The 24769-nt window shown below is 44.1% G+C and overlaps 1 protein-coding gene across 3 annotated transcripts in view; it reads right to left on the reverse strand.

Annotated features, from left to right (window-relative positions):
- Lrp12 (LDL receptor related protein 12) overlaps positions 1 to 24769 on the reverse strand; it is an 84742-nt gene that overhangs the window by 25304 nt on the left and 34669 nt on the right. Inside the window, exon 2 of one of the 3 annotated variants that reach the window (XM_087898760.1) lies at positions 15245 to 15301. The exons of 1 other annotated variant lie outside the window; for it this stretch is intronic. In XM_087898760.1, the coding sequence (XP_087754886.1) occupies positions 15245 to 15301 (57 nt within the window). Of the gene's footprint in view, positions 1 to 12393; positions 12513 to 15244; positions 15302 to 24769 lie in introns of those variants that run through there. One more of the 3 variants, XM_087898762.1, reaches the window with a different exon arrangement.

Below are 24769 nucleotides of genomic sequence, written 5' to 3' on the forward strand. Positions count from 1 at the left end.
GAACCTAGGAGTTGGGGCAGAAAAATATGTTAAAAATATTGTATGAAAAAATTAAACTAAAATTTTCTTAAAAAGTTACAGTGGTAAATTATTTGTGTTTTAATAAATAAAGTTTGCCTGAAGATCAGAGGGCAAAGCAGCCCTACCAGCCAGACATACAGACCATGGAGTGGTGGCACACACTTTTCATCCCAGGACTTGGGAGACGAGGCAGATGGATGTGTATTCAAGGGCACCCTGTCTACACAAGATTGAGTCTATCTAAAAGAGAAACAGAGCTCACACAAAGGTGATCCCAGCACTTGGGATCACAGGCCTTTAACCCCAGCACTAGGGAGGTGGAGACAGGAGCAACAGAGCTGGGTGGAGAGAGAAATATAAGGGGGAAGAGACAGGAGCTCAGTGGAGTGTGGAGTCTGAGGATTCAAGGTCTCTCTAGTGGCTGGCTGCTTTGTTTTTCTGATGTCCAGGTTGAAGCCCAATATCTGTCTCTGGGTTTTATTATTTGAGCTACAAAAAGTTACAGTTCGCTGAGGCTAAGACTTCTGCTCCAAGTCAGAAGTTCACAGCTCTTAAGACCTGTGAAAGTCATCAGCATGAACAATAAGTAGAGTTCAGCAGAGCTCTCGTGGCTTCAATAATGTTAAAGCCCAGGGAATAAGCGTGGTTACAGTTTCTGAAGAGTGAGCCCTATTTGCATAAAAATCGATCTAGGAATGGCAAGTAGCACTAAAATATTCTCTTCAGAATTAATGATGAGCATCGTGCTTGCACTAAGTGTCCCTGCACTCTCCCATTCTGTGGCATGGCTGGGAAGCTGGGGTTCTTTAGGAAGCGAGGAGACACTCTGATGGTAGACCATCCCTCCCTATCTGCTTCCTGGCGGTCACAGGCGAGCAGATTCCTCTGTGAAATGCTGTCTTGCCATATAGGCTCAACTCATCAGGTCCCAGTGACCATCAAAGGAAACTATGAGCCAAAATAATCTTTTCTATTTGTAAGATGACTGCCCCAGGTATTCTGTCACAGTGAGAGAATGCTGACTAAGACAACATTCAAGATCTATGTTTGATGATAAGGAGAACATATACACAGGTATACATGGGTAAGATGCAGATGGCATGGGATAAAATAGCCATAAAAGGATTAAGTGGAAGCTGAGGTCGTATTCTGGGTTCTTAAAACAATAACAACAAAAGAATAAAATTGTTCTTTTGAACAGAAACAAAGAAGGAGAGAGCAGATAAGGCTGAAGAAGTGTGCAGCATTCTCAAAGATGTTAACAGAGTATGAGACTCAATCTGGAAAGCAAACATGCTAAGCCTATGAGCCCCTGAGAACACGGAAAATGAGCAGCTGTGTTGAATCTGCTGGAGTGAAAGCCCTGGAGAGGCTCTCTGTGAGGTGCCACGTCTGGAGGAGGACAGCCCTCTGTGAGGTGTCACATCAGGAGGACGGCCCTCTGTGCGGTGCCATGTCAGGAGGAGGACTGCCCTCTGTGCGGTGCCATGTCAGGAGGAGGACGGCCCTCTGTGAGGTGCCACGTCTGGAGGAGGACAGCCCTCTGTGAGGTGTCACAACAGGAGGACTGCCCTCTGTGAGGCGCCATCTCAGGAGGAGGACTGCCCTCTGTGCGGTGCCATGTCAGGAGGAGGACGGCCCTCTGTGAGGTGCCACGTCTGGAGGAGGACAGCCCTCTGTGAGGTGTCACAACAGGAGGACTGCCCTCTGTGAGGCGCCATCTCAGGAGGAGGACTGCCCTCTGTGCGGTGCCATGTCAGGAGTAGGACGGCCCTCTGTGAGGTGCCACGTCTGGAGGAGGACAGCCCTCTGTGAGGTGTCACAACAGGAGGAGGACAGCCCTCTGTGAGGCGCCATCTCAGGAGGAGGACGGCCCTCTGTGAGGTGTCACATCAGGAGGACGGCCCTCTGTGCGGTGCCATGTCAGGAGGAGGACTGCCCTCTGTGAGGTGCCACGTCTGGAGGAGGACAGCCCTCTGTGAGAAGGAAGGGGGCCTGCACTGGAACTGGAAGCAGAAAAGCTCCCGGATAGATGTGTTTCCAAGTCCAGTTCCTCTACCTTCTCACTTTGCCACACACACCTAGTATCTTCACTTGAGCCTCTGCTGGTCTAGACTCCGGAAGTGAGTGTCTGATCACGTGGTACCCCAGCAGAGCTCTGTCCTCATGGAACTGTCCACACTGAGGCTGAGGAGACTGAGTATGTGAAGTACTCCCTAAGGAGTACTCCAAGTCAGAAGTCGGCGGGGGCTGCAGAGACGCTTCCTGTACTGTCAGAGTACTGGTTCTCTGCGCCCGTGCAGTCGGCTTGTGGCTGCCTTGACTCTGCCTCCAGAGGGCTGGACACCTCTGAACATGGGAACCTGCACTCAAACATAAATGCGCCTAATTTAAAATACACCATAATCTTTTAAAAGGGGAATCAGAACCGCTGAGAGTGTCTTTCAGTGGTAGAGCTGTTGCAGGTGGTTAGAGGGCCTTGGGTTCAATGCCCCTCCCCCAGAGAAAACCCAAACACTTCCTTCAGTGGAAATGATTACTAGGATTCTAGCAATGTTACTTAATAGTCTAAAGTGGGAAATCTTACACCATAAAATGAGTACAAGTGGGAAAATACAGTACTCTGTTTTTCCCAAGGCTCTCGTCACTCACACCAATGATTAGAAATCCTGCACCCAGTGTTTCTAACACACATGGATACTTTCCTGCATTGGCGCAGATATGTAAGGATGGATATATCAATACAATCATTCCTGTCACTCTCAGTGGCATTTCTCAAGAACCATGTTATTCTGCTTGGACATCAGCTCTAATCAAAGCAGGTGATTTCATGGTGTCTTGAAGACCATTAATGTTCCTGACAAAGAATAAGAAAATGTTATGTGGTAGGAAAATCAGACGCCCAATAGTCACAAGAGGCACAACACACTGAAGAGCTCTGGACACAGGGCAAAACACGGTATGAGAGCAACGAAGCTGAATATAGTTACACTGTAAGAAATTAACCATTCCCTAGAAAGATTCTAAGCACTAGGAATAATTCTGAAACTGCTGGCAAAGCACAAGATAAGAAGAACAGGGAAGACTCACCTTTTTATTCAGCTTTTAAAGCCACGAGGGCATTTTTTTTCCCTGTGAGGGCATAAGAACTATTGTTACGGTACCTCCATTGTTCTGATTTATACACTGGAGATTTCAATGCTGAGCCAGTGATTATTCCTAGTCCCCGAATAGGGAAAGCTGCCCATTTCTGGAGCTTACGGTGACTTTCGCGGGAAGCCTAGAAGAGATGCGGCAGGAAGCAGTACTTGGCAAACAATGGCCTTAGAGTTCATGATTTTTCGATCAGCTATGACACACTATACATTCATATCTAAGTCACTGTGTCCTTTCTGAAGAGTAATAAACAAAAATGAATATAATAATGGGGAAGGAGTATGATTAAAAACTATCACTCCTTTGTTCTGGACACCACATTCTATCTGTGAGACTGAAGATCAAAAAGTCCCCTTATTTATTCTGGGCCATTTCAGCAAGCTGGTAGCAAAAGTCCACTTCACCCACCTGCGGCTGGTTCTTGTAAGAATAACAGAGTACTAGAGATAATCAATTTACCGAGAACAACAGACTCTTTTAGCTCATGCTTCTGGAATTATGGTCCAATGATGGCCTCACTACTCTAGGTCTTAGGTAAGATAACATGGTAGGAACCTGTGAAGCCTCATGGCAAGCAGAGAAGGGACGGGGTCCTGCAATCACCACTGAGCGGGAGCTGCAGCTGCAGACCACAAAGCCTCCCATTGTCTTCCTTCACCTCCCCTATGCTCCACCAGCCTTTAATGCATGTTCTCCACTGTGAGGAGGCCCACAAGAGGACCACCCTTCTGAAATGCCCAAACTAAAGTACCCATTAAACGGCTGGCTGTGTACAGCACCACACAGGAGATTTAGCACAATTAACTAATGAGCAAAACACTTGGAAAAATTATTCTCAAAGGGTAAGAGCAGAAGAGAAATCATCTATATATGAATGTGTTTGTTTTATGCCTTCAAGGGGATGGTGCCCACTCAGTGCCCTGGCCCTGCTCCTGGATGCACACTGCACACCTCACATCCATCATCTAAGCATCACACCCTCTCAACGGCACAGGCTGCACTCCAGGGACCTTATTCACTGTTCAATATGATAATGTAACATGAAAACACACATAATCTTATTAAAGCAGATATTTAATAGATAGTTGAGAATATATAAAACATGATTGCATTACATATTAAAATAAAATTCATTATTGCATAGTAAAATATTAACAATTTTATGAATTAACAATTATGAAGTTACATAGCACAGAATATAAAAGGTACGGCATCTCCACTACCTCCCTGAGGCTCACGGGGAGCTCCACCATGACCTCTGGAGCACTCCATCCAGAGGCTCCGGGAAGGTGGCCAATCCAGAGCATTCTGTAGTGTGTGCGCTACCTTCCTCAAAAACCTGTCTTGCATCCCCACCCCTTTCTTTGTCCGAAGGAGTTTCTTGGGTTTCGATTAAGTTCTACTTCATATTCTCTAATCTTAAAAATCTTAGTGGATTCATTATCAAAAAGAACATAGCAACTTCTCATGTCTTTATTTGAAACAGATAAAAGGCACTGGTCAAATAAAACTGTGAAATTCTTCTTGGTTGCTTCAGCAAAAGATCAAGGTACTTGATTGAAGAACTGTAAAATATTATTGAAACCCCACAGGAGAGGTACAAAGACCACTGTTCACTCATGTAACTTTCTGTATTAAAATGAAATATATAGCACTATCAGATAATTGCCATGTAAGTTTTATTTTCATTTAGATTCCTTACTTACAAGCCTTTAGAATTAATATTTCATCAGGCTAAATGTTCTTCAGTGAAACTGTAAAATTCTACATTATGATATTTAAAATTAAAGCAGTGGCTAAAAAACATGTCATGTGACCATAATGCTGCATCTATCATAAATCATTAACTCATGTGCGAATCAACTGCTACTCCGTAGTAAGTCCACACGCCGGCCCATCTTTCATAAGGCTACAACGGAAGCATCAGTTGAAAGAGGCTTTGGGACCAGCAGCGTGCTGGACCTCTAACCCTCAGAACAGGTAGCTAGAAAATGCAAACACACGAAGACAACGAAGGAGCCTGATTTTGAAAGACTCAGTGCTGGCAATTAAAAAAATAATGCTTAAAAACTATTTGAAGTTCACACTTACTTAATAATATTTGAATGACAGAAATAAATAAAAAGGAAAGGAACACGACTGGTCCCAGGTTTGGTGGAGGAAAGGATACGAGGAAGAAGCGTGGGCAGAGGTAGCGGCATCTGGGGGAGTTCAGAGGGGACATGACCCTGGGCCGCGTGAGGAGGGAGCATGGGTAGAGAGAGGGGAGAGAGGGGACAAGGTGCAGCCGCCAGGAGGCCCAAAGAACAGGCAAAAGAGGCAGGTAACCAAAGAGCTGGATGACCTAGAGAAGGGCAGCTGGGGGAGGGGCAGCCCTGGGCTGAGGAGTCCAGGGTAGGGAAAGGGGGATGCCAGCCAGGAGGGCCCAGGGACAGGTACAGACTAAGGGATGCTGGGAGAAGCTGCTGGCTAGCGTCTGTCTGCTTTGATATGTTAAATAGTTGCCTAAGCCATTTGTCCCAGGTTTGAGACCTAACAGTATTAGCAAGGACTAAAGAATTTTGGAAGCAGTATTCTTTTATTAGCTATCATATGCTTGTTCTGCTTGATAAAAGATTTCATATCAAATATAGAATAGATTCTAGATAAACTAACTTCATTTAGAGCATTCGACTATTGATATTAAAAGGTAGGAACACAGAGCTGTCTCACTGTTGAATCGAACATGACATGCCAGTCCTAACATTAAAATTAAATGAAAAAAACAAAACAAAAACCCTTTCAGCTGTAAAAGGATTAAGCTCCAAAATCTGTTCTAATTAACAATCAGAATTTAAAAAACGAGCATAGTTTTTGTCTAATTATAAAAAGAAGTCAATCTTACTCTTTTTGTTTACAACATTACACCTCTAGGCTAGGAATCAAAAGGAGGAACAATTAATTTCTTCTTTAAAAAACAGAGTAGGGGAAGTGAAAGGTTAGGACTTGATAAAAATAGCACAAGGAAAAATATTAAGCAAGAAATAATCACACTTAATGTAATGCCTCCATACGCTGCACACAGCTGCTGCAGCCCCTTTGGATGCAGCAATTCTACCAGAATTTCAGACTATGAGTATAGTCTTAGAAATAAAAGCATAAGGCTCATATCAAAATGTATTACCTAATAATACACATATCATTTGCAGCACAATCCACACTGGGGAAATCACTGGACAAGGCCAGTGATGTGCTCCAAACATTAATGGCAAACCCTGCATGGTGGGAACTTCATGCATTCATAATGGACATAAACACAAAGACAAATAACAAGTAGTCCATAAACTTTAAATAAGATCACTTATAATTCAAGTGAAAATGTATTTTAAGGTAAGCACAGAAAAGGCACATATGATATAAATCAAAGTCCCACATGTACTGGGACAAGAGACATCATGACAAAAACATCTTACATCTCAAGAGACTGAACTTTTGCTGGACCTCATAGGGAGAGTTATCAACACATCCTGAGGTCACTTAAGACTGCCAGCCTGCTGTGTGCTCAGCCTGTCTGTTTAAGTTACTTTTAAGAGAATAATGCAGTAATCCTCGCTTGCCTTGGAGTTCCCCTGTAATTAGCTTTGACAGTGAATGCATAGCTGCAGTCTTAGGTTATGTGCTCTCCCAGGCCCCAGCCCAGAGCAATGCCTACATGTCATTTGCAGAAAGTATCAGATACAGATACTGAAGGGATCCTCTCGGAGAGTATCCACCATGAATGCTGGATACTGGTGAATAAACAATGATTTTGCCATCTGGATTAGTTGAAGTAAATGACTTAATCCCTTGTAATGCTATCACAGATTTCTGTAAAGTGTTCCCTGCTCCTTCTCCATGTGAGTCATGGGGTCCTCCCTTAGCTTTCTGTGCTGTTCAGTAAATACAGAGGAGGCCCTTTGTTAGGGATAGACACAGTGACAGGGACAGACACAGGGACAGACACAGGGACAGACTGACAAGATTCACAAGCCTTCAGGCAGGTGCAGACTCAGACTCACAGGGCAGGCAGAGAACACAGAGAAGATAAAGTAGAATTCACATTTGGACTTGTTCTTGGTTCAGTGATCCCAGAGGGAAATGCTTTCGCTTCTCTTCTCAGTGCAATACGCTACAGGCTAAGGAGAACAGGTGATTTTCTTTCTCTTTTAAAGAATATAATTCATTTATTTATATTTTATATGTGAGTACTCTGCATGTGTCTGTGCAAGCCAGAAGAGGGCACCAGATCCCGCTAGAGATGGTTGGGAGCCAAGACGTGCTTGTGGGAGTTGGACTCAACCTCTGGAAGAGCAGTGTTCTTAACCTGAGTCATTTATTCAACCCATAGGTGATTTTCTTTATTTAAAAAAAAAAAATAGCCAGGGGCTGGAGAGATGACTCAGTGGTTAAGAGCATTGCCTGCTCTTTCAAAGGTCCTGAGTTTAATTCCCAGTAACCACATAGTGGCTCACAACCATCTGTAATGAGGCCTGGTGCCCTCTTCTGGACTGCAGAAAGAATACTGCATACATAATAAACAAATAAATAAAATATTTAAAAAAAAACCAAAATATAGCATCTTTATTTCACAGAAGGAGCCACGTTTTAGGTCAGCTTGATTATAACAAGCCCTTTGTACACGGTAAACAAGTGTATTTGATTTTTAATGATGTATTTTATTTAAACTAAATTTTACCGTAACTTATAATATTGACCTGAATCAAACAACTAATATTTGATTATTCTTTTCCTACTTTTGATTGCTTCTAAATCAGGGTATTTTTCAAAAATCCTATTTATTCATTAATTGTACTTTCATTAAACTTTAAAAAAATGAAAAAGCAAAAAGATAAATAGTTCTAAGTTAAAAGAAAAAATACAAAAATATGATATTTAATACTTTTTATCATAGTCAGTCACCAGACTTTATAATTTAATATCTCTTATGTCAACTTGTAGTCATAAAATGAGCAAAAGACAAGTTTCTATCTCTAACCAAGTTTTCAGAGGAAGAAAATGACAGAAAGGAGTCTGTTAGAACAAAAGGTGCAAGCGTGGGGACCAAGACGGTCCCACCAGCCACACAGTGACACTCCTTCTGGAACTCACTAAGCAGGTGCGCCCTGCCATTCTCTGGGCCAGCTCACTCTCTCTCCACCAGATGTCATCTCTGGGCCTTCTGTAAATGTGCTAATGACTCCCCACAGGGTCTCTCAGGTAGGACACAGCACAGGTGCAGCTCACACATGCTCACTTCTCCCATTAGGTAGGTTCCTGGAGACCCATTACCTACTCTGAGGGTCCCTGTGAACTGTAACCTGACAAAACCTCTAGCACCTGGAGACAGGCAGCCAGACATGCCTGTAGGGCATGATCTACTTTACATTAACTCAAGTGAGAAGAGTCACCTGAACTGTGGGAGGGGCCATTCTCTGGGCAGGGAACCTTGACTGTAAAAAAGGGCAGGGAGCCCTGACTGCTCTTAGAACTAGAGAGGGAGGGGGAGGTGGAGACGGGGAGGGAAAAGGGAGGTGGGGAGGAGGTAGAAATTTTTAATAAATAAATAAATAAATAACAAAACTAAAAAAATATACCATTAATATATTCAATTCTGATTAAATCCTAAGTCTTTTATCAAAATAAACTAAAATAAATGGCAAAAAAATAAAAATAAAAGGGGGTAGAAGCCTGTTGAGTCCACTTTCACCATTGGCCAGGCTGCTTCAAGCTCCCCTGCTGCCATGGTTTCCAGCCCCTTGAACCTTGAGCTAAAAAAAACTCTTTCTCTCGTAGTAATTTGTCAGTGGAGAAGTAACTAAGGCATTTACTCCCACTATTGCTGGGCACAAGGTCCACATCAGTGTTTTATTGTAGAATAAAACAAAGTCACCGCATATAGGGTGCAATGCACCCTGATTTGCCTAAGATGGTCCTGACTTTTTCTGTGGTAAAATAATTTTTTTTTTAAAAAAAAACATTTTCAAAGTATACGAATTAGATAAAGAAGAACCTAACTTTAAACCTTCAGTCAATTTACAGTGCGGACAGCTGGAAGAGGGGGCTGGAAGAGGGGGCTGGAAGAGGGGGCTGGAAGAGGGGCTGGAAGAGGGGGCTGGAAGAGGGGGCTGGAAGAGGGGGCTGGAAGAGGGGGCTGCAGAACTCAGCAGAGCAGAAAGGCTTGAGGTGAAGGCTGAGGGCGGGGTGGCTGCACCACAGACGCGCGAGCTTGGCGTCCTCAAAGGAAGACATACTCTCCTTAGAGTCTGCTCAGGAGAGACATCTCAGCCTGGGACCAGCTCCGTTCAGAAACCTTTACAGCATGAGTTTTGCTAATCTCCAAATGCAAATCCAAAAAATGCTCTAAAATCTGAAAGTTTTTGTTGTTGCCATTATAGATTTGGAGCATTCTGGATTTCAGATGTTTGAGATGTCTAATTAATAGACTATATGAACATCCCAGTCCCCAAACATTCCAAATCGGAAACACTTCACATAAGGGATAACAATGCACACACAGTCTCCCTCACAGGCCAAAGCCTTTGAGAAAATACCCGTTTATCCTCTTTAATATGTACTAGGGTTGGGTCTTATATGCTGTTCTTCATAGAAGAATAATATTTATGAGACTAACTTTCAGAAAAAATTCCATATTAATAAGGTTTTGCTGTCTTCTGAAATGGATTTTTTATTGATGTATAAATCCATGATTAAAATATACATTGTTATGGGATGAATTGTATTGTCCTCAAAATTCATGTTTTTTAAGGTCCCAATGCCAGTATTTCAGAGTGTCACTGTAATTACATGGAGACTCTTTGATGAGGTAATTAAGTTAAAATGAAGTCACATGGGTGGGATATTATGATGTAACTTCAGAAGACATTAGGACAGATTCCCAGGCAGGATGCAGGAAGATGGCATCTAAACGCCACAGAGAGAATGCAGAAGAAACTATTCTTGCCACATCTTGATTGTGGGCTTTTAGCCTCCACGCCCATGAAAAACCCATTATGTTGTTTAGTCTGTGGTGCTTTGCTATGGCAGCCCTGGCAAACAATAAGTCCATCTACACGTGTCTGCAATTCCTAAGTGGAGAAAGGCGTACAGAGAGAACACATCTGACTCCTTTTAAAGCGTGGCTTTCTGCTGATGTTTCTTCAACAGGAATTTACTAAGAGCAAAGGCAATACTAAGCAAGAGTCCAGCAACTCTGATCTCAAGCAAACAGACAAAAGTAAGAAGTATAATTCAGTCCTGATGCATTGACAATAAACTTACAATTTGATATTGGATATGTCCAAATTTCTGTGGCTTTTCACATTCCGTATTAATCCATACAACTCAGCAAACAGTACTAAGTGACTGACATACTATAGGATCATACACGGTCATGAAAATGCACTCAGAGGCCAAAGTCAACCAGACTGCAGCCTCACAGAGCACAGAAAGCTCACACATGAACTCAGATTCCAACTGTGGCTAACCTTGAGAAGCTACCACAGGTTGGACTTTTGTAACAGTTGTCTGAAAAAGATTGTTGAAATACACCTATACGTTTTTAGTTACGTATCAATTAGATCATTTTCATGTGTCAAATAAAAACTTATGTTTGAAAAGACTGAATGCAGAAACAGATGTTGAGAACCTAGCTACTTTAAATCCATCAATAAAGGCTTTACAATATTATGAAACAACGATACCGTTGACACTTTTGTCTTGAAAAGTCTAATAAAACTCTTCTATAGTCACAAGATCGCAGTAAACTCATTCTTGTTATTGTAAATCAAACTTGTAAGTTTTAAGGCAACTTCTCAGCTTTAATTCCTAATACAGTAAACCCTGGTAGTAACCAAACACCAGCTCCTACTGGGCATGGTGCTGGGAACAGTGATTCCAGCACTAGCCTCGCGAGGCAGGGGGACTGGAATGCAGGAAAACCTGGGCTACACAGTAAGACCCTATTTCAAAAACAACACAAAGGGTTGGGGGCACAGATCAGTAATCTCAATCTCAGCGTTTGAAAGGTGGAGGCAGGAGGATTAGTCAACTAGCCACAGCTACTTGGAAGAAAGTGTGGACGACAGAGCCTGTCTTTAGTGCCCATCTGCCCACCCGACAACAGCAGTAATAACAGACTTAGCGGTGAGGCTGAGCCGTAGGAAGAACACCTGCCTGCCACGCTCAAGGCCCTGGGCCTAACCCTCAGAACTGCTAACAAAACAAGACCTCAATTCTTTTGTTTTAAATATGTATTTTATTATTTATCTTTACAACCTGACTTCTGCTTCTCCTCCTTCTTCCTTCCTCCCCTCCCAGTCCCAACCCCATCTCTCCTTTGCACCCTTATCCATTCTTCCTCAGTTTCTATTCAGAAGATTCCAATTCTTCAAGCTTCTTGTTATGAAATAAATTCATTCCCCCCCTTAGAACTCATATGCCGGGGACCTGCTCCCAATATTTGAGGACATTTTTTGCACATTTACTCCTTTTGTGTATGGGGGCATGCGAACTGAAGAGCCTGTGTGGAGCTCAGAAGGACACACGCAGGAGGAGCTGGTTCCCCCCTCTCCATGTGGGAGCTGGGGACTGAACATGGTGGGAAGGGCATTCACCCACTGAACGATGCCTGTGTCCTGAACACAGTCTTAAAAGAGGTAACTGAGTTTGAACAGAGATGGTTTCCTACTCAGAAATGAGACAGACCAGAGGCACCTGGCTCCCACTAAGGGCAGGGTAGGGGTTAACTCTGAAGACGTTCAACCAGGCAAGCTAGACATGGTAAAGGCCTCCTGAGAACAAGCACGGTCTCCATGGCTCCCAAGTCCAGTGGGATTGTGGATGATACTGCTTTTGCTCCTGAAGGTTTATCAGAATGGCACCCACAGTGCCATCTTCACCAGGGCCACGGCAGTTGCCTCCGTCCTGGCTCTTTATGCTCCTTTGATGACCTGCCCACAGGTGGGGGAAGCTGGAGCCGGCAGATGGTGACAGGCGGTGCCTAAGGAGACTGACCTCAGCCTCGGGAACCCCGTAGTTGTCATGGCCACTGCTCTGCTTTAGAACACCTGCCTGTGACCGTTCCAATGACAAGACCCTTGAATGACCCTGCCCCTGCCAATGGCTACTTCCACACAGCCTCTGACCTCCTCCAAGCAGGTCTACTGGAGCACTTGCTCCGTTCACAACAGCTATGTCTACCTGGTGACGTAAGCAGCATGCTCTCGCCCTCTCCAGAGCCTCTGCTCATCCTGTGCCCCGCTCCCCTGGTACTGCCGCCTCCTTCACGCGAACAGACTCAGTCACAGTTTATGATCTATCTGAGGTCTTCATCAACAACTCCCAAGACTGTGAGCCTCGGGCCCAAGCACAAGCAGTAGCCTAAGACTCCAGGGAGCAATGGGGCAGAATGTAGAGAGCCAAGACCACAGAGGAGCGGCCAGACCCAGTCAACTGGAGGAGTTCCGGAACTATCTGTTGTCCAGCAATTTCCTCCCTTGCTATAACATTCCATCCTGTAGGAAAGCTCTTTAACACGGAGGGTGAACAACACAATTAGCTTCAGGAAGTTCCAGAAACTGATAGTATTTACTAGGCCCGTCTTTCCCGAGAGTAGTAAGGACAGCTGAGAAGTGCTCTCAGACAACTAAGCGCTCAGATGAGTCAATCTGCAAGGAAGACAGAGCAGATCGACTGATGCAAAGAGACAGAAACCAGTTCAGCTGCTTGCAAGAGGTTCAGATCAACGGAACCACCTTGAAAGGAAACCCTCCAGCCCACTGAGCTGACTGCAAACTGTGCAGTGTGCTCCAGGATCCCAGACTCTGTGAGCTGTCACTCTTGTGGGATAGGCTTTGGGTCATTTGTGCTCCTGTAAATAACCCCTCACTCATATTCTTGAAAGTAATCCCAGTAAAACTCAATCGCTTACCACTTTGGTCTTTGGTGGTCTGTCGTGGGCTCGCTATCTAGGGTGACTAGGTCGACTGTGTGTGTGTGTGTGTGTGTGGTGTCTACCCAGGAAAAGTTTGCCACACAAACTATCAAGGACTTGTAATACTAAGATCTGAGGGTCCTGATAACCAAAGCTTAGAGTTACTGACACTAAAGGAGCTGTAGTTTGTGTGTTCAAGACTTCCACTGGAACAGAGCGGTCACCACAGCACTAGAGTAAGGGTCCTTACAGAGGAAGAGAGACTTTATCTTTTCCTCTAAGTATTCCCGAAGAGTCAGTGAGCCCACAGGGAGATGCTCCATTCCAGCGGCATGAATGAACCCTGCTAGCGCCTAACTTTAGAATTCCAGCTTCGAGACCTGCTGTGGGATAAAGCTCTTGTACACTGTAAAGAACTGTCACGCATATTGGTTTAATAAAATGCTGATTGGCAGGCAGGAAGTATAGATGGGATGACCCGATTAGGAGAATTCTGGGAAGAGAAAAGGAAGAGACACAGTTGCAAGTCTGATGCAGAGGAAGCAAGATGAGAATGCCTTACTGAGAAAAGGTACCAAACCATGAAGCTACACATAGATAAGGTACATATAGAAAAGGTACCAAACTATGTGGCTACACACACACACACACATATATGGGTTAAGTTGTAACAGTTAGTTAGTACTAAGCCTGAGCAATAGGCCAAACAGTTTATAATTAATATAAGCCTGTCTGTGTTTATTTGAATGATTGCAGAACTGGCTGGGATAGAAATTTCTGTCTACATAGAACTTTGAGGAAACTGCTGTTTCTTAAACCATCTGCTTAATTTAAACTGCTACGGCAGGCTGAAAGAACCAACATCTGAAAGGAGTCTTGAGATAAGTTTTGTAAAACTTCTGAATTAGACAACAAGCCTTTGATTGAAGAAATAAAAATATTTGTAAACATACTATTTCCTATTGTGAGTTGTCAATGAAATCACAATTCTCGGGGGGGGGGGGGTAAAAGTGCTTGGTTTCCACCCGCAGCCCACTGTGGAAGGGACCCGACTCCCACAGCTGTTCTCTGGCCTCCTCATGTGTGCTAAACTCATACAGTAATAAATAAGATAAAATTTAAAAACCTTGGTTTTTTTGAGGTATAAAATCGACACACAATTAAATGCCTGTGAAAAGGTGAAAAAAAGTGGAAGAACAAAGAAGACGACTTTGATTTCTGGAGACCGGGTGTGTGTGTGTGTGTGTGTGTGTGTGGACACAGACTGACCAGAGCACATGGTAGGGGCACTGACATCCTGAATACAAAGTCAGAGACACAAAACCAACAACAAACTTCCAATTTTGCTGTATGGAAGAAAAAAACACAAGAACTGTAAAACTTATAATAGAAACTCAGTAGACTGATACTGTGGTGTGACTTCTAACTATCAATAATAGAGGGAAATGAAGAATTATTAGTAATTATTAACAGTAAACTATTTCCATACATGGAAAAATAGTTTTTGATACGTTGGTAACTACAGTTAATGGGCAAATGCAGTGGCACGCGGAGGTCATCCATAGACCATAGCTGTGCCGCCACGGCCTGTGGTCGTGGAGCTGTAGCGTTGGTGGGTGAAGACTCTGCTCCTCTCGCTGACTTCTGGGTCCACAGGGCCAAGGATGCTAATGGGTCGCCTCTGCGCAACCAACTGTGTGCACAAGTAAGCAGGTTCTTGTGGAGTATCGCTCTATCTCACCTAAACATCTAACCAGACACTTCATTTCTAAGGCTGTAAATTCTAAAGATAACACTCAAAATTAATTTCATTTTACACAAGTTTGCATGGAGAGAAAATATCTAATTCTACTTGAGCTGACTTTTCTCTTGGTTTAACTTTCACATGAAAATAATTACATAGTCTGTTTGGAAAAGTATAACCAACCCTCAGGCATGCAATATCACTTTATCTTATGAGAATTTCTCCGTGTTCCAGTTCCTTCCTTCCTTATTACATGCTGTGAAAAGCAGCAATAATTTTTATAGTCAAATATCACTTCATAAGATAGCAGGTGGCTTTCAATATTTACCATATAAGTCATGCATGAAATTTAAACATTACAAAAGATGACTTACCAGTTGACATCCCAGAAATATGCACATTTTCAGAAAGTTCTGCAAGAGCCCCATTTCCTAAAATTAAACATAATAAATAAACTAATTTCCAAGGTAAAACTCATAGAAAAAAATTCACATTCTTAAGAGAAAACTTTACAGAATGACTTTCAATTATCAGAAACTCAATTTTTATAACAATGTACAAAAAAGAGTAAGACAAGCCATTTTGGAAATCACAATACAGTGCAATGTAGAGATCTCCCAACCCCTGAGAGCCGAGCGCACCAGGAGGAACGAGCAGGAACCGAGCTGAGGAAGAGGAGAGAGAGTTAGGACACGCTGTTCAGAGCCTGTCCCGTGATGCCCCGTGCTCCACTTTAACAAAGGTCTTCTGTTGTCTTTTATACCTTTCAACCTTTTCTCATGGTTTTAATAGTTTTAAGAGAAGGGACAACTATTTCTCACTCTGGAGCCACTGAGTTCTACACTTCCTTCCACAGAAGCAGAAGGAACTTGCCAAGCGCCACCGCCACCTACTACAAGCCTGACTTCTGGAAAGCACTAAGGTGTCCGCTCCCTCAGATTAGAGCAAATGGAGTCCCTTCTGGTATTCATGTTGTAGGAGACATTTTCACTTTATTATTAATCATTTTCCATCAAATATCATCCTCCCAACATTGTTGCTTGTCTGGAGACAAATCCAGGATCCTGTGCTTGCAGGGAAAACACTCTACCACTAAGCCATGCCCAGCTCTTTCTTGAAGCCAGTTGTGGAAGTGGAAGTGGAAGTGGAAGCAGAATTCTTTCCGACTGAACACACAGAAAACAAACTGCAAGATTGTAACCAACAACCTTCCTTTTCTGAGTGCTACACTTTCAGGTTAGGGATCATCGCCCAACACCCTACCTCATACACTACACTTCTAGGTTAGGGATCATTGCCCAACATCCCACCTCATACACTACACTTCCAGGATTAGGGATTATTGCCCAACATCCCATCTCATACACTGCACTTCCAGGATTAGGGATCAACACCCAACAGCCCACCTCATACACTACACTTCTAGGTTAGGGATCATTGCCCAACATCCCACCTCATACACTACACTTCCAGGATTAGGGATCAACACCCAACAGCCCACCTCATACACTACACTTCCAGGATTAGGGATTATCGCCCAACAGCCCACCTCATACACTACACTTCCAGGATTAGGGATTATTGCCCAACATCCCACCTCATACACTGCACTTCCAGGATTAGGGATCAACACCCAACAGCCCACCTCATACACTACACTTCCAGGATTAGGGATTATCGCCCAACAGCCCACCTCATACACTACACTTCCAGGATTAGGGATTATTGCCCAACATCCCACCTCATACACTGCACTTCCAGGATTAGGGATCATCACCCAACATTCATCCCTACCTCATTAAGAGGTGTCAGAAGATAGTCTGTTTATCCGGCAACCTTGGCAACCACTTAGTTTTTTTACAAACATATTCTAGATCAGAAGAGCAGATGCTCAAAACACTGACAGATGAATACGTAAGAGCTGTCATGATTCCTAAGATGAAACCATGTCATGACACATAACATTGAACAGTTGTTCATTTTTTTCCAATTGGGCAAAGCACAGAGCTATCACTGCAGAATGAAACAGCTCCAGCAGAAGCAAGCTCAGTCCCACAGCTGTGCTCTCAAATGAGAGGAACTGCTTCAGCCCCTCGCTTAGAAACAACGCAACAGAACGGGTGGAAGCAGGGGCATAAGACATTGAATACACGCGCAGCCCCTCGCTTAGAAACAACGCAACAGAACGGGTGGAAGCAGGGGCATAAGACATTGAATACACGCGCAAACCCGACCACGCTTATTTTAATCACTGTGTTTTAATACCATATAAGTACCATTTATTTTTGCCCACCAAAGTAAATCATACATGTGGAAAGCTAGAACCATTAGATCCTGTCTACTTCTTTACCACATACAACTTACTCATTTTAAAGGGAGAAGAAACACATTTGCTAAGCAACTACGGTTTGTCAGAGGGCAGTGTCCACTGCCCAAACCCTCGCACTCCAAGCAGAGGAGCCGGAGTGAAAGCTGTGCAGTTCGGAGCAGCACCATGGTGTGGGCTTGGGCACATCTACAAATTACAGCCGTGCTTGATAGCCTCAAAGGAGCACATGAAACTGTGGATTTTAATGCCAGACCTACGTTACATGAAGCCTTTTTCCAGAGCAGAAAACATGAACAGGCTGAAGGAAGAAAAGCGGTACACTGTGGATTTCAGATGAGATGGCCAAACAGCGAACGCCAGCTCCACCACCTGGCGTGCATGTTAGTATGTTACGTGCATACATGTGCATGTCTACATAAACGCTGTCAGGTCTACAGCATGTAAAACTGTAAACTCCAGGAACAGGGGCTAGACAGACATGCTCTGTACATTTAAACAAGGACTGTATTTGACATATATGGGCACAGATTTCTCTAAAAATGTTATTCTTGCGACGTAAAATACGGGAAGACGAGTGAGCAAATGTCGCTAACGCTTTATCGTTCTAGGTGAGCAGTGAGCGGTACTGCTCAGTGCTGAAAACACCAGAGAAGCGTCCGTGCCATCAGGACTGCTCACACCCCCAAATACAAACACTGAAGACATCAGAGAAGCATCCGTGCCATTAGGACCGCTCACACCCCCAAATACAGACACTGAAGACATCAGAGAAGCATCCGTGCCATCAGGACCGCTCACACCCCCAAATACAAACACTGAAGACATCAGAGAAGCATCCGTGCCATCAGGACCGCTCACACCCCCAAATACAGACACTGAAGACATCAGAGAAGCATCCGTGCCATCAGGACCGCTCACACCCCCAAATACAAACACTGAAGACATCAGAGAAGCATCCGTGCCATCAGGACCGCTCACACCCCCAAATACAGACACTGAAGACATCAGAGAAGCATCCGTGCCATCAGGACCGCTCACACCCCCAAATACAGACACTGAAGACATCAGAGAAGCGTCCGTGCCATCAGGACCGCTCACACCCCCAAATACAGACACTGAAGACATCAGAGAAGCATCCGTGCCATCAGGACCGCTCACACCCCCAAATACAGACACTGAAGACATCAGAGAAGCGTCCGTGCCATCAGGACCGCTCACACCCCCAAATACAGACACTGAAGACATCAGAGAAGCATCCGTGCCATCAGGACCGCTCACACCCCCAAATACAAACACTGAAGACATCAGAGAAGCATCCGTGCCATCAGGACCGCTCACACCCCCAAATACAGACACTGAAGACATCAGAGAAGCGTCCGTGCCATCAGGACCGCTCACACCCCAAATACAGACACTGAAGACATCAGAGAAGCATCCGTGCCATCAGGACCGCTCACACCCCCAAATACAGACACTGAAGACATCAGAGAAGCATCCGTGCCATCAGGACCGCTCACACCCCAAATACAGACACTGGTGCTGCTTCTTCTCCATATCCTCGTCCCTGCGTGAACACAGTTCTTTCCAGAAGTTAAAAAAAAAAGATGATAATCTCTGTCAAATTGAACATTCTGTTGCTGTTACCTTGGATGTTTCTGACTCACGTCAGCTGAACCGGATAACTTAATTTAGGTGTCCTGCTATCAAAAATATTTTAACAAATGCATCACTTAAATTTCCATGTTTTCAGTAACAACCCAAAGGAAACAGTTCTGGGTCCTCCCACGTTAGGAAATGAACACCACAGAAGTGCGCGCACGCACACACACACATGCACACACACACACGCACACACACACACACACAACATTTTTTATTGTGGCAGCAGCACACATGCAGTCTCTACAGAGTCTCATGGAATGCTAGCCTTACTGGTAGCAAAATTGGAAAAAGGAAGCAGTGTAATAAAGATCACTACTCTAACCACACGTCAGCAGTGGCTAGTTAAAATGTCAGCCAATGGAGTGGGTGACACCGGAAAGGTTTTCAATGTAAGTTTTTTAATGTATTTTGTTTCTAGTATCACTAATTCAATACTACAAGGGGATAATGGTCTTCATTTTATTAATTAAATACTAAGAAGGGTTAAAGGTTCCCACCTCACAAACTAGACAGGATCAACGGTCCCACTTGGCTAACTAAACACTTTGTATGCTTCTGGAGTTGTGACAACCAGGAGGGAAGTTGTATGATGCACAGTTACGTGTGGTGATGGCATAAATTCCGGTATTGACTGCTGGGATCCAACCCCAGCTCTGTGGCATTTGAACACTGACATTAATTGGACGACTTCTCGAAAGCCTGGCTTGTTCACTTGTATAAAGTGGTGGTATTATAAATAATGCTTATATTTATGGTCTTTCCATCTGGTGGTTTCTTTCTGTTCTCTCTTCATTCAGTAGCTAAAGCTCTTGAATAAAAACCACACTGAAGGGTTGGCAGATATGTGCCAGCTAACTCCGAAATGCCTTGCAAGGATCCGCTAAGTGAGCCCTTAACACATAACAGCCATTTTACATATGAAGAAACCAGAGCTTCTCATGTTTTAGTAACTTTCTCATCAGAGCAATAACTGTGTAGAATCCTGAATGCCAGTCATTAGTCACTAAGACATCTATATTGCTTATTTTAGAGAAGAACTCAGACTCTATATCAACTCCCATGCATAAAGCACTGTGTATTTAAAACACTGTGTATTTAGGCACTTAAAAACAAAGGATCCAGACATGGATGCATTTCCTGTTTATGAAAGAAACAAGTGCTTAGCTCTTGGAGTTAAAACCCATTGGAGACCGCTACCCCAGTCCAGATGGAGAAGCAGTCTTACAGCTAATAACAGTAGCATGCGTGGCGCCCTACAATTTCTTTTCCGCCATACATAGAGCAGGTAGATATTAGACTTACACACACACACACACACACACACACACACACTTGCAAAAACAAAACAAGCAAACCGACATAGTTTGTCTTTTACTATATTTAAACGAAAAGTTAAAAATCCTAGTTAGGCTCGCCAAGTTATCCAGACTGGTTCTACCTAACGGCCTGTAAAATCTCAGCTCTGATTTACACCCTCATTCGGCATTTCATTTGCAGTAATGGGTTTGCTCTAGAACGGTATCAGAGATCCTGCTGTACTTTATACCTGATGGAGGTGACTTTGATTCCCTGCACCGGGTTAGGCCAATCTGCAGTGGGCTTCCATGATGTTTAATTCACTGCTGAAAATGCAGCCTGCCTGTGATCACTGTGGACTACTTACAAATCTCCACTACTCTTGGGAGGACTTGGGGGAAGAGTCGCGGGCAGCAATGGTAAAACGCTGATTGGCCAGGCAGGCAGTATAGGCGGGAAAGCCAGACAGGAAGTAGGGGTGGAGCAAAGAGACTGGGAGTATTCTGGAAGCAGAGCTCCCTCAGCCACTCCTGCGCAGACCACCGAAGAGGCAACATGTAAGCTGTCACACTGAGAAAGGTACTGAGCCCATGTGGCTAACATAGATAAGGATAATGAGGTAATATATGTTATAAGAGTTAACTAGAAGCCTGACCTAATGGGCCAATCAGTTTATAACCTTATGGAGTCCTGTGTGTAATTTTCTCTTTGGGATTTGCCGGCTGCGGGGTACTGGGCGGGACAGAAACCCCAACAAGCCAGCCCTCATACTACATATGGCGCCAACGTGTGGACAACTGTATCCACATAAAGCTTGAGACAGCTTGGGAAGTAATTCTAGAACAAAATAACAGCATTGCATGGTTTCTTGGTGGCAGCAATTTCTCGGGTCTGTTCTGCTTGCTAGAGGCAAGCAAATGCTCTCATCTAAGAGAGGCTTCCTAACTCAGCTTTAGCTGCAAAACTTTGTAGCTCCTTTAAGAGGTCCTGCCGCGAAACACTTAAATGGTATTGATGAAAAGCTGAACGCATGCTTTTCGGTTTTCAGTCGTAGCAGGAAAAACGCTGCGCTGTTTTAAAATGCCGGCTTTCTGGGCTGTCCTGCCAGGGCAATCTCTGACTCTTTCAGGCAGGCAGTCCGACTGAGTGTGGTCTGTGAGCAGAATGCTGCAGCTTGCTTGCTAGCAAGGACCTTGAAACGCCATAGAGTTGTGGCAGTAAACATAGCTCTGGCTGGTACCTCAGCCACGAGGATTTAGCCGTCAAAGCCACTGCACTCCATATTGCTTAGTAAATTAAAGGCTCATGTGGTCAGAAAAAGAGAGATATACAGTAAAGAGAGATTCAAAGAGGAAGAAAACCTCTAAATATTTTACAGTGTGTTAAAAATATATGCAGGCTAAAAGTTAAAGTTCTTAATGTAAAAAAAAGGAAGAAAGAGAATAGTTGGGTGTGGTGGTACACACCTTAAATCCCAATGCCTGGGAGGCAGAGGCATATTGACCTCTGCGACTTCAAGGGACAGAGGTAGAGATTGACCTCTGTGACTTCAAGGTGTGGTAGTGCACACCTTTAATCCCAATGCCTGGGAGGCAGGGACAGACAGATCTCTGTGAGTTCAAGGTGTGGTAGCATACACCTTTAATCCCAGCACTGGGGAGGCAGAGACAGGAGGATCTCTGAGTTCAAGGACAGCCTGGTCTACAGAGTTATTCCAGGACAAAGATATACAGAGAGCCTGTCTCAAAAAGTAAAAGTAAAAATAAAAGAAATAGAAGTAAAATAAAGCTGCATAAAGATGGAAAATTCACAGAGAATCTTGATACTGTGTGTTATGCTCTCTTTTAATTGTTTGAATGCTGAGGAAGGAGCAACAGTCACCAAAAGACATTTGTTTATAAATGCTGCTGAACTAACCCAAGATAGACATTTTGAAAATACCTTGGCTTCAAAACTGAAGTCAAAAGGTATGTTACTTTGGAGAAGAGATTCTGCTTTTGTTTCCACAGAAAATGAGAGGCTATGGATTTATTCAGAGTTAAGAAAAATCATCTTTGACCAAGGGAGGCCACCTGAGAAATCGACAGGAACAGATGGCCCAGATGACAGAGTTCTACATCCAGAACTGATTCAAGACTGCTGCCTGAGATGATCAAGACTCCCAGGATACTTCAGTCAGGACTTGACTATAACTCTAAATTTTCTTTAGGTCCCCTTAAGACTATCAGCGCCCCCAACCAGCAAGAAGTAGCCTGAACTACTACGCCCACATTCCCAACAAATGGATTATGGGTATTTTTCCTTTGTTTAAAAAAAAAAGAGAGGGAAATGGTGCGGGAGAATTATCTGTATTCTGTCAATCATATTTTAATAAAACGCTGATTGGCCAGGCAGGCAGTATAGGCGGGAAAGCCAGACAGGAAGTAGGGGTGGAGCAAAGAGACTGGGAGAATTCTGGGAAGCAGAGAGGTTCCTCTGCCATTCCGGTGCAGACCACGGAAGAAGCAACATGTAAGCTGTCACACTGAGAAAGGTAATGAGCCCATGTGGCTAACGTAGATAAGAATAATGGGGTAACATAAGTTATACGAGCTAATAAGTAGCCTGACCTAATGAGCCAATCAATTTATAACCTTATGGAGTCTTGTGCGTGATTTTTCCTTGGGACTTGCTGGCTTGTTGGGGTACTGGGTGGGACAGAAACCCCAACAAGCCAGCCCTCATACTACAGGTTCTGCTATTTTTCCACGCTGAGGACTAGCACAGAATATGACATAAATAGAGATATCCAGTCTTTCTGTAGCTGCTCAAATAAGGAACACTTGACATAGGAATAAGAGTTAGGCCAAGCCCTGGCCCCAAAAGGGCTGACAGTCTCTTGAGAAAATTACTCAAAAATACATGAAATAAAAGCAAAGAATGCAAGTGTCCTACTCACGGAGGGAAACGTTGGGGACTTTCTGCCCAAAGTAAGACTCTGGGATGGTGTGCACACTCCAGTTCCCATATCAGGCAATTCAACTGGTAATCCACAGACATTGGGAACTGCAAAAGCAGCGTCAACCTGCATCTGTAGATTATGTAACTGCACATCTACCTGAAAAATTCTGGACAGTAAAAAGAAAAATAACTATGGGAAAGGCCGGTGAAGGGTTGGGATTTGAAATGAGCGCGCGCACACACACACACAGCAGAAAATAAGCAAAAATAAGAAAGTTACACATAAGACTCCCCCTACAGGTCATGACAAGAACTGCAATAATCCACCAACTCCATGCTGAAAAGAGCAAGGGTAAGTAAGGGTTACTAAACTCGGGGTCAGTCTGTGATGTAAGACAGCGACTGCAGGGACAAAAGGGACAACACGGTGGGTTCTGTTACTGCACAGGCTTTCTGCCCAGAGAGCTCCTGGACCAGGAACATCCCAGCAGAGCCAGGAAATCTTGTTAGGCCGAGGGAACAAACTGGGTTTGAGAGGTAGTAGTAACATTCAGAGCATGATAAACGGAAACCTTGCAAAAACAATTATCCCCTTTCCCCAATGTGCGTCAAGGCCATCAGGGTCCTAGCCTTAGACTAACCTGCACGTGTGTACCGTGAGTCTTCCCAAGCTACAAGGCAGAGAAGTCCCATTTCCAGTTCACCCAATTAAAGAAGTTCTTTCAGGTGTGGAAAAGCTCTCAGGTGGAGCGCTGCAGACGACCGCCGGGTATAACCAGCAATTAGAACACGCACAGCGCAGTGGGGCTGACCGAGTGCTTTACTTACGGTTACCACTTCTGTCCCTCTCCAGAAACTTCTCTGGAACTGCCCCAACGGCTCAGGGTTAGGTAAGCAAGCTTGCCACCAGCCCCATGACCTGAGTTTTATCTCTGGATCCCCACATGGCAGAAAGAGAACACTGCCTCCTGCAAGTTATCTTCTGAACTCTACAGGTGTGTCACAGAATGTATGCGCATGCGCACACGCACATACACGCACACAACCCAGATAAATTCATTGTTTAATAAAATTATAATAAAAATAATTTTAAAAATTGCTGGTGAGAGCATAAAATTGCATAACCTTTTAGGAAAGTTTCTTTTCACGATGAATACGCACTACCCAACACACAGCTATGGACAGGAAGTGAAAACATCAAACAAGTGAACAAATCTAAAAAAGTCAGGAAATGTCGAGAAGGAACGAGCACTCAGAAACTCTTTATGAAGCAGCAGCCAGCACCAAGTCCTCCTTTATGCCCTAAAGCCCCGCCTTTGCTGTGTGTCTGTCTGCTTCGTGTCAGCATGAGCCTGGGAATCACAGCAGGACATCTGCCAACCTGTCACTCTCCTTCCAGGCTGAAGGCACAGGCCCTGCAGTCACTCTGGATCCCCAGCACCCCAGCAGCTACCTCACACAGCTAGACTGCTCCCCTTCTTCCTTAGAAGAAGTACATGGACTACCATGTACAACCAGAGTGCTGAGGGCCACCAGATCCCATCCTGGGCAGACAGCTAACTACGTCTCATCCAGATGTGGTCTGCGCCTTCTTGTCCTAGTCCAAATCCTTCCTTCACTTAAAACCAAAGCTCATGTCAGCACCCCAAAGACGTGTGGAGGTCCTGAACCA

Source organism: Myodes glareolus, chromosome 19, assembly GCF_982192425.1.
Source record: "Myodes glareolus chromosome 19, mMyoGla1.1, whole genome shotgun sequence".
NCBI classification, from domain to species: domain Eukaryota; kingdom Metazoa; phylum Chordata; class Mammalia; order Rodentia; family Cricetidae; genus Myodes; species Myodes glareolus.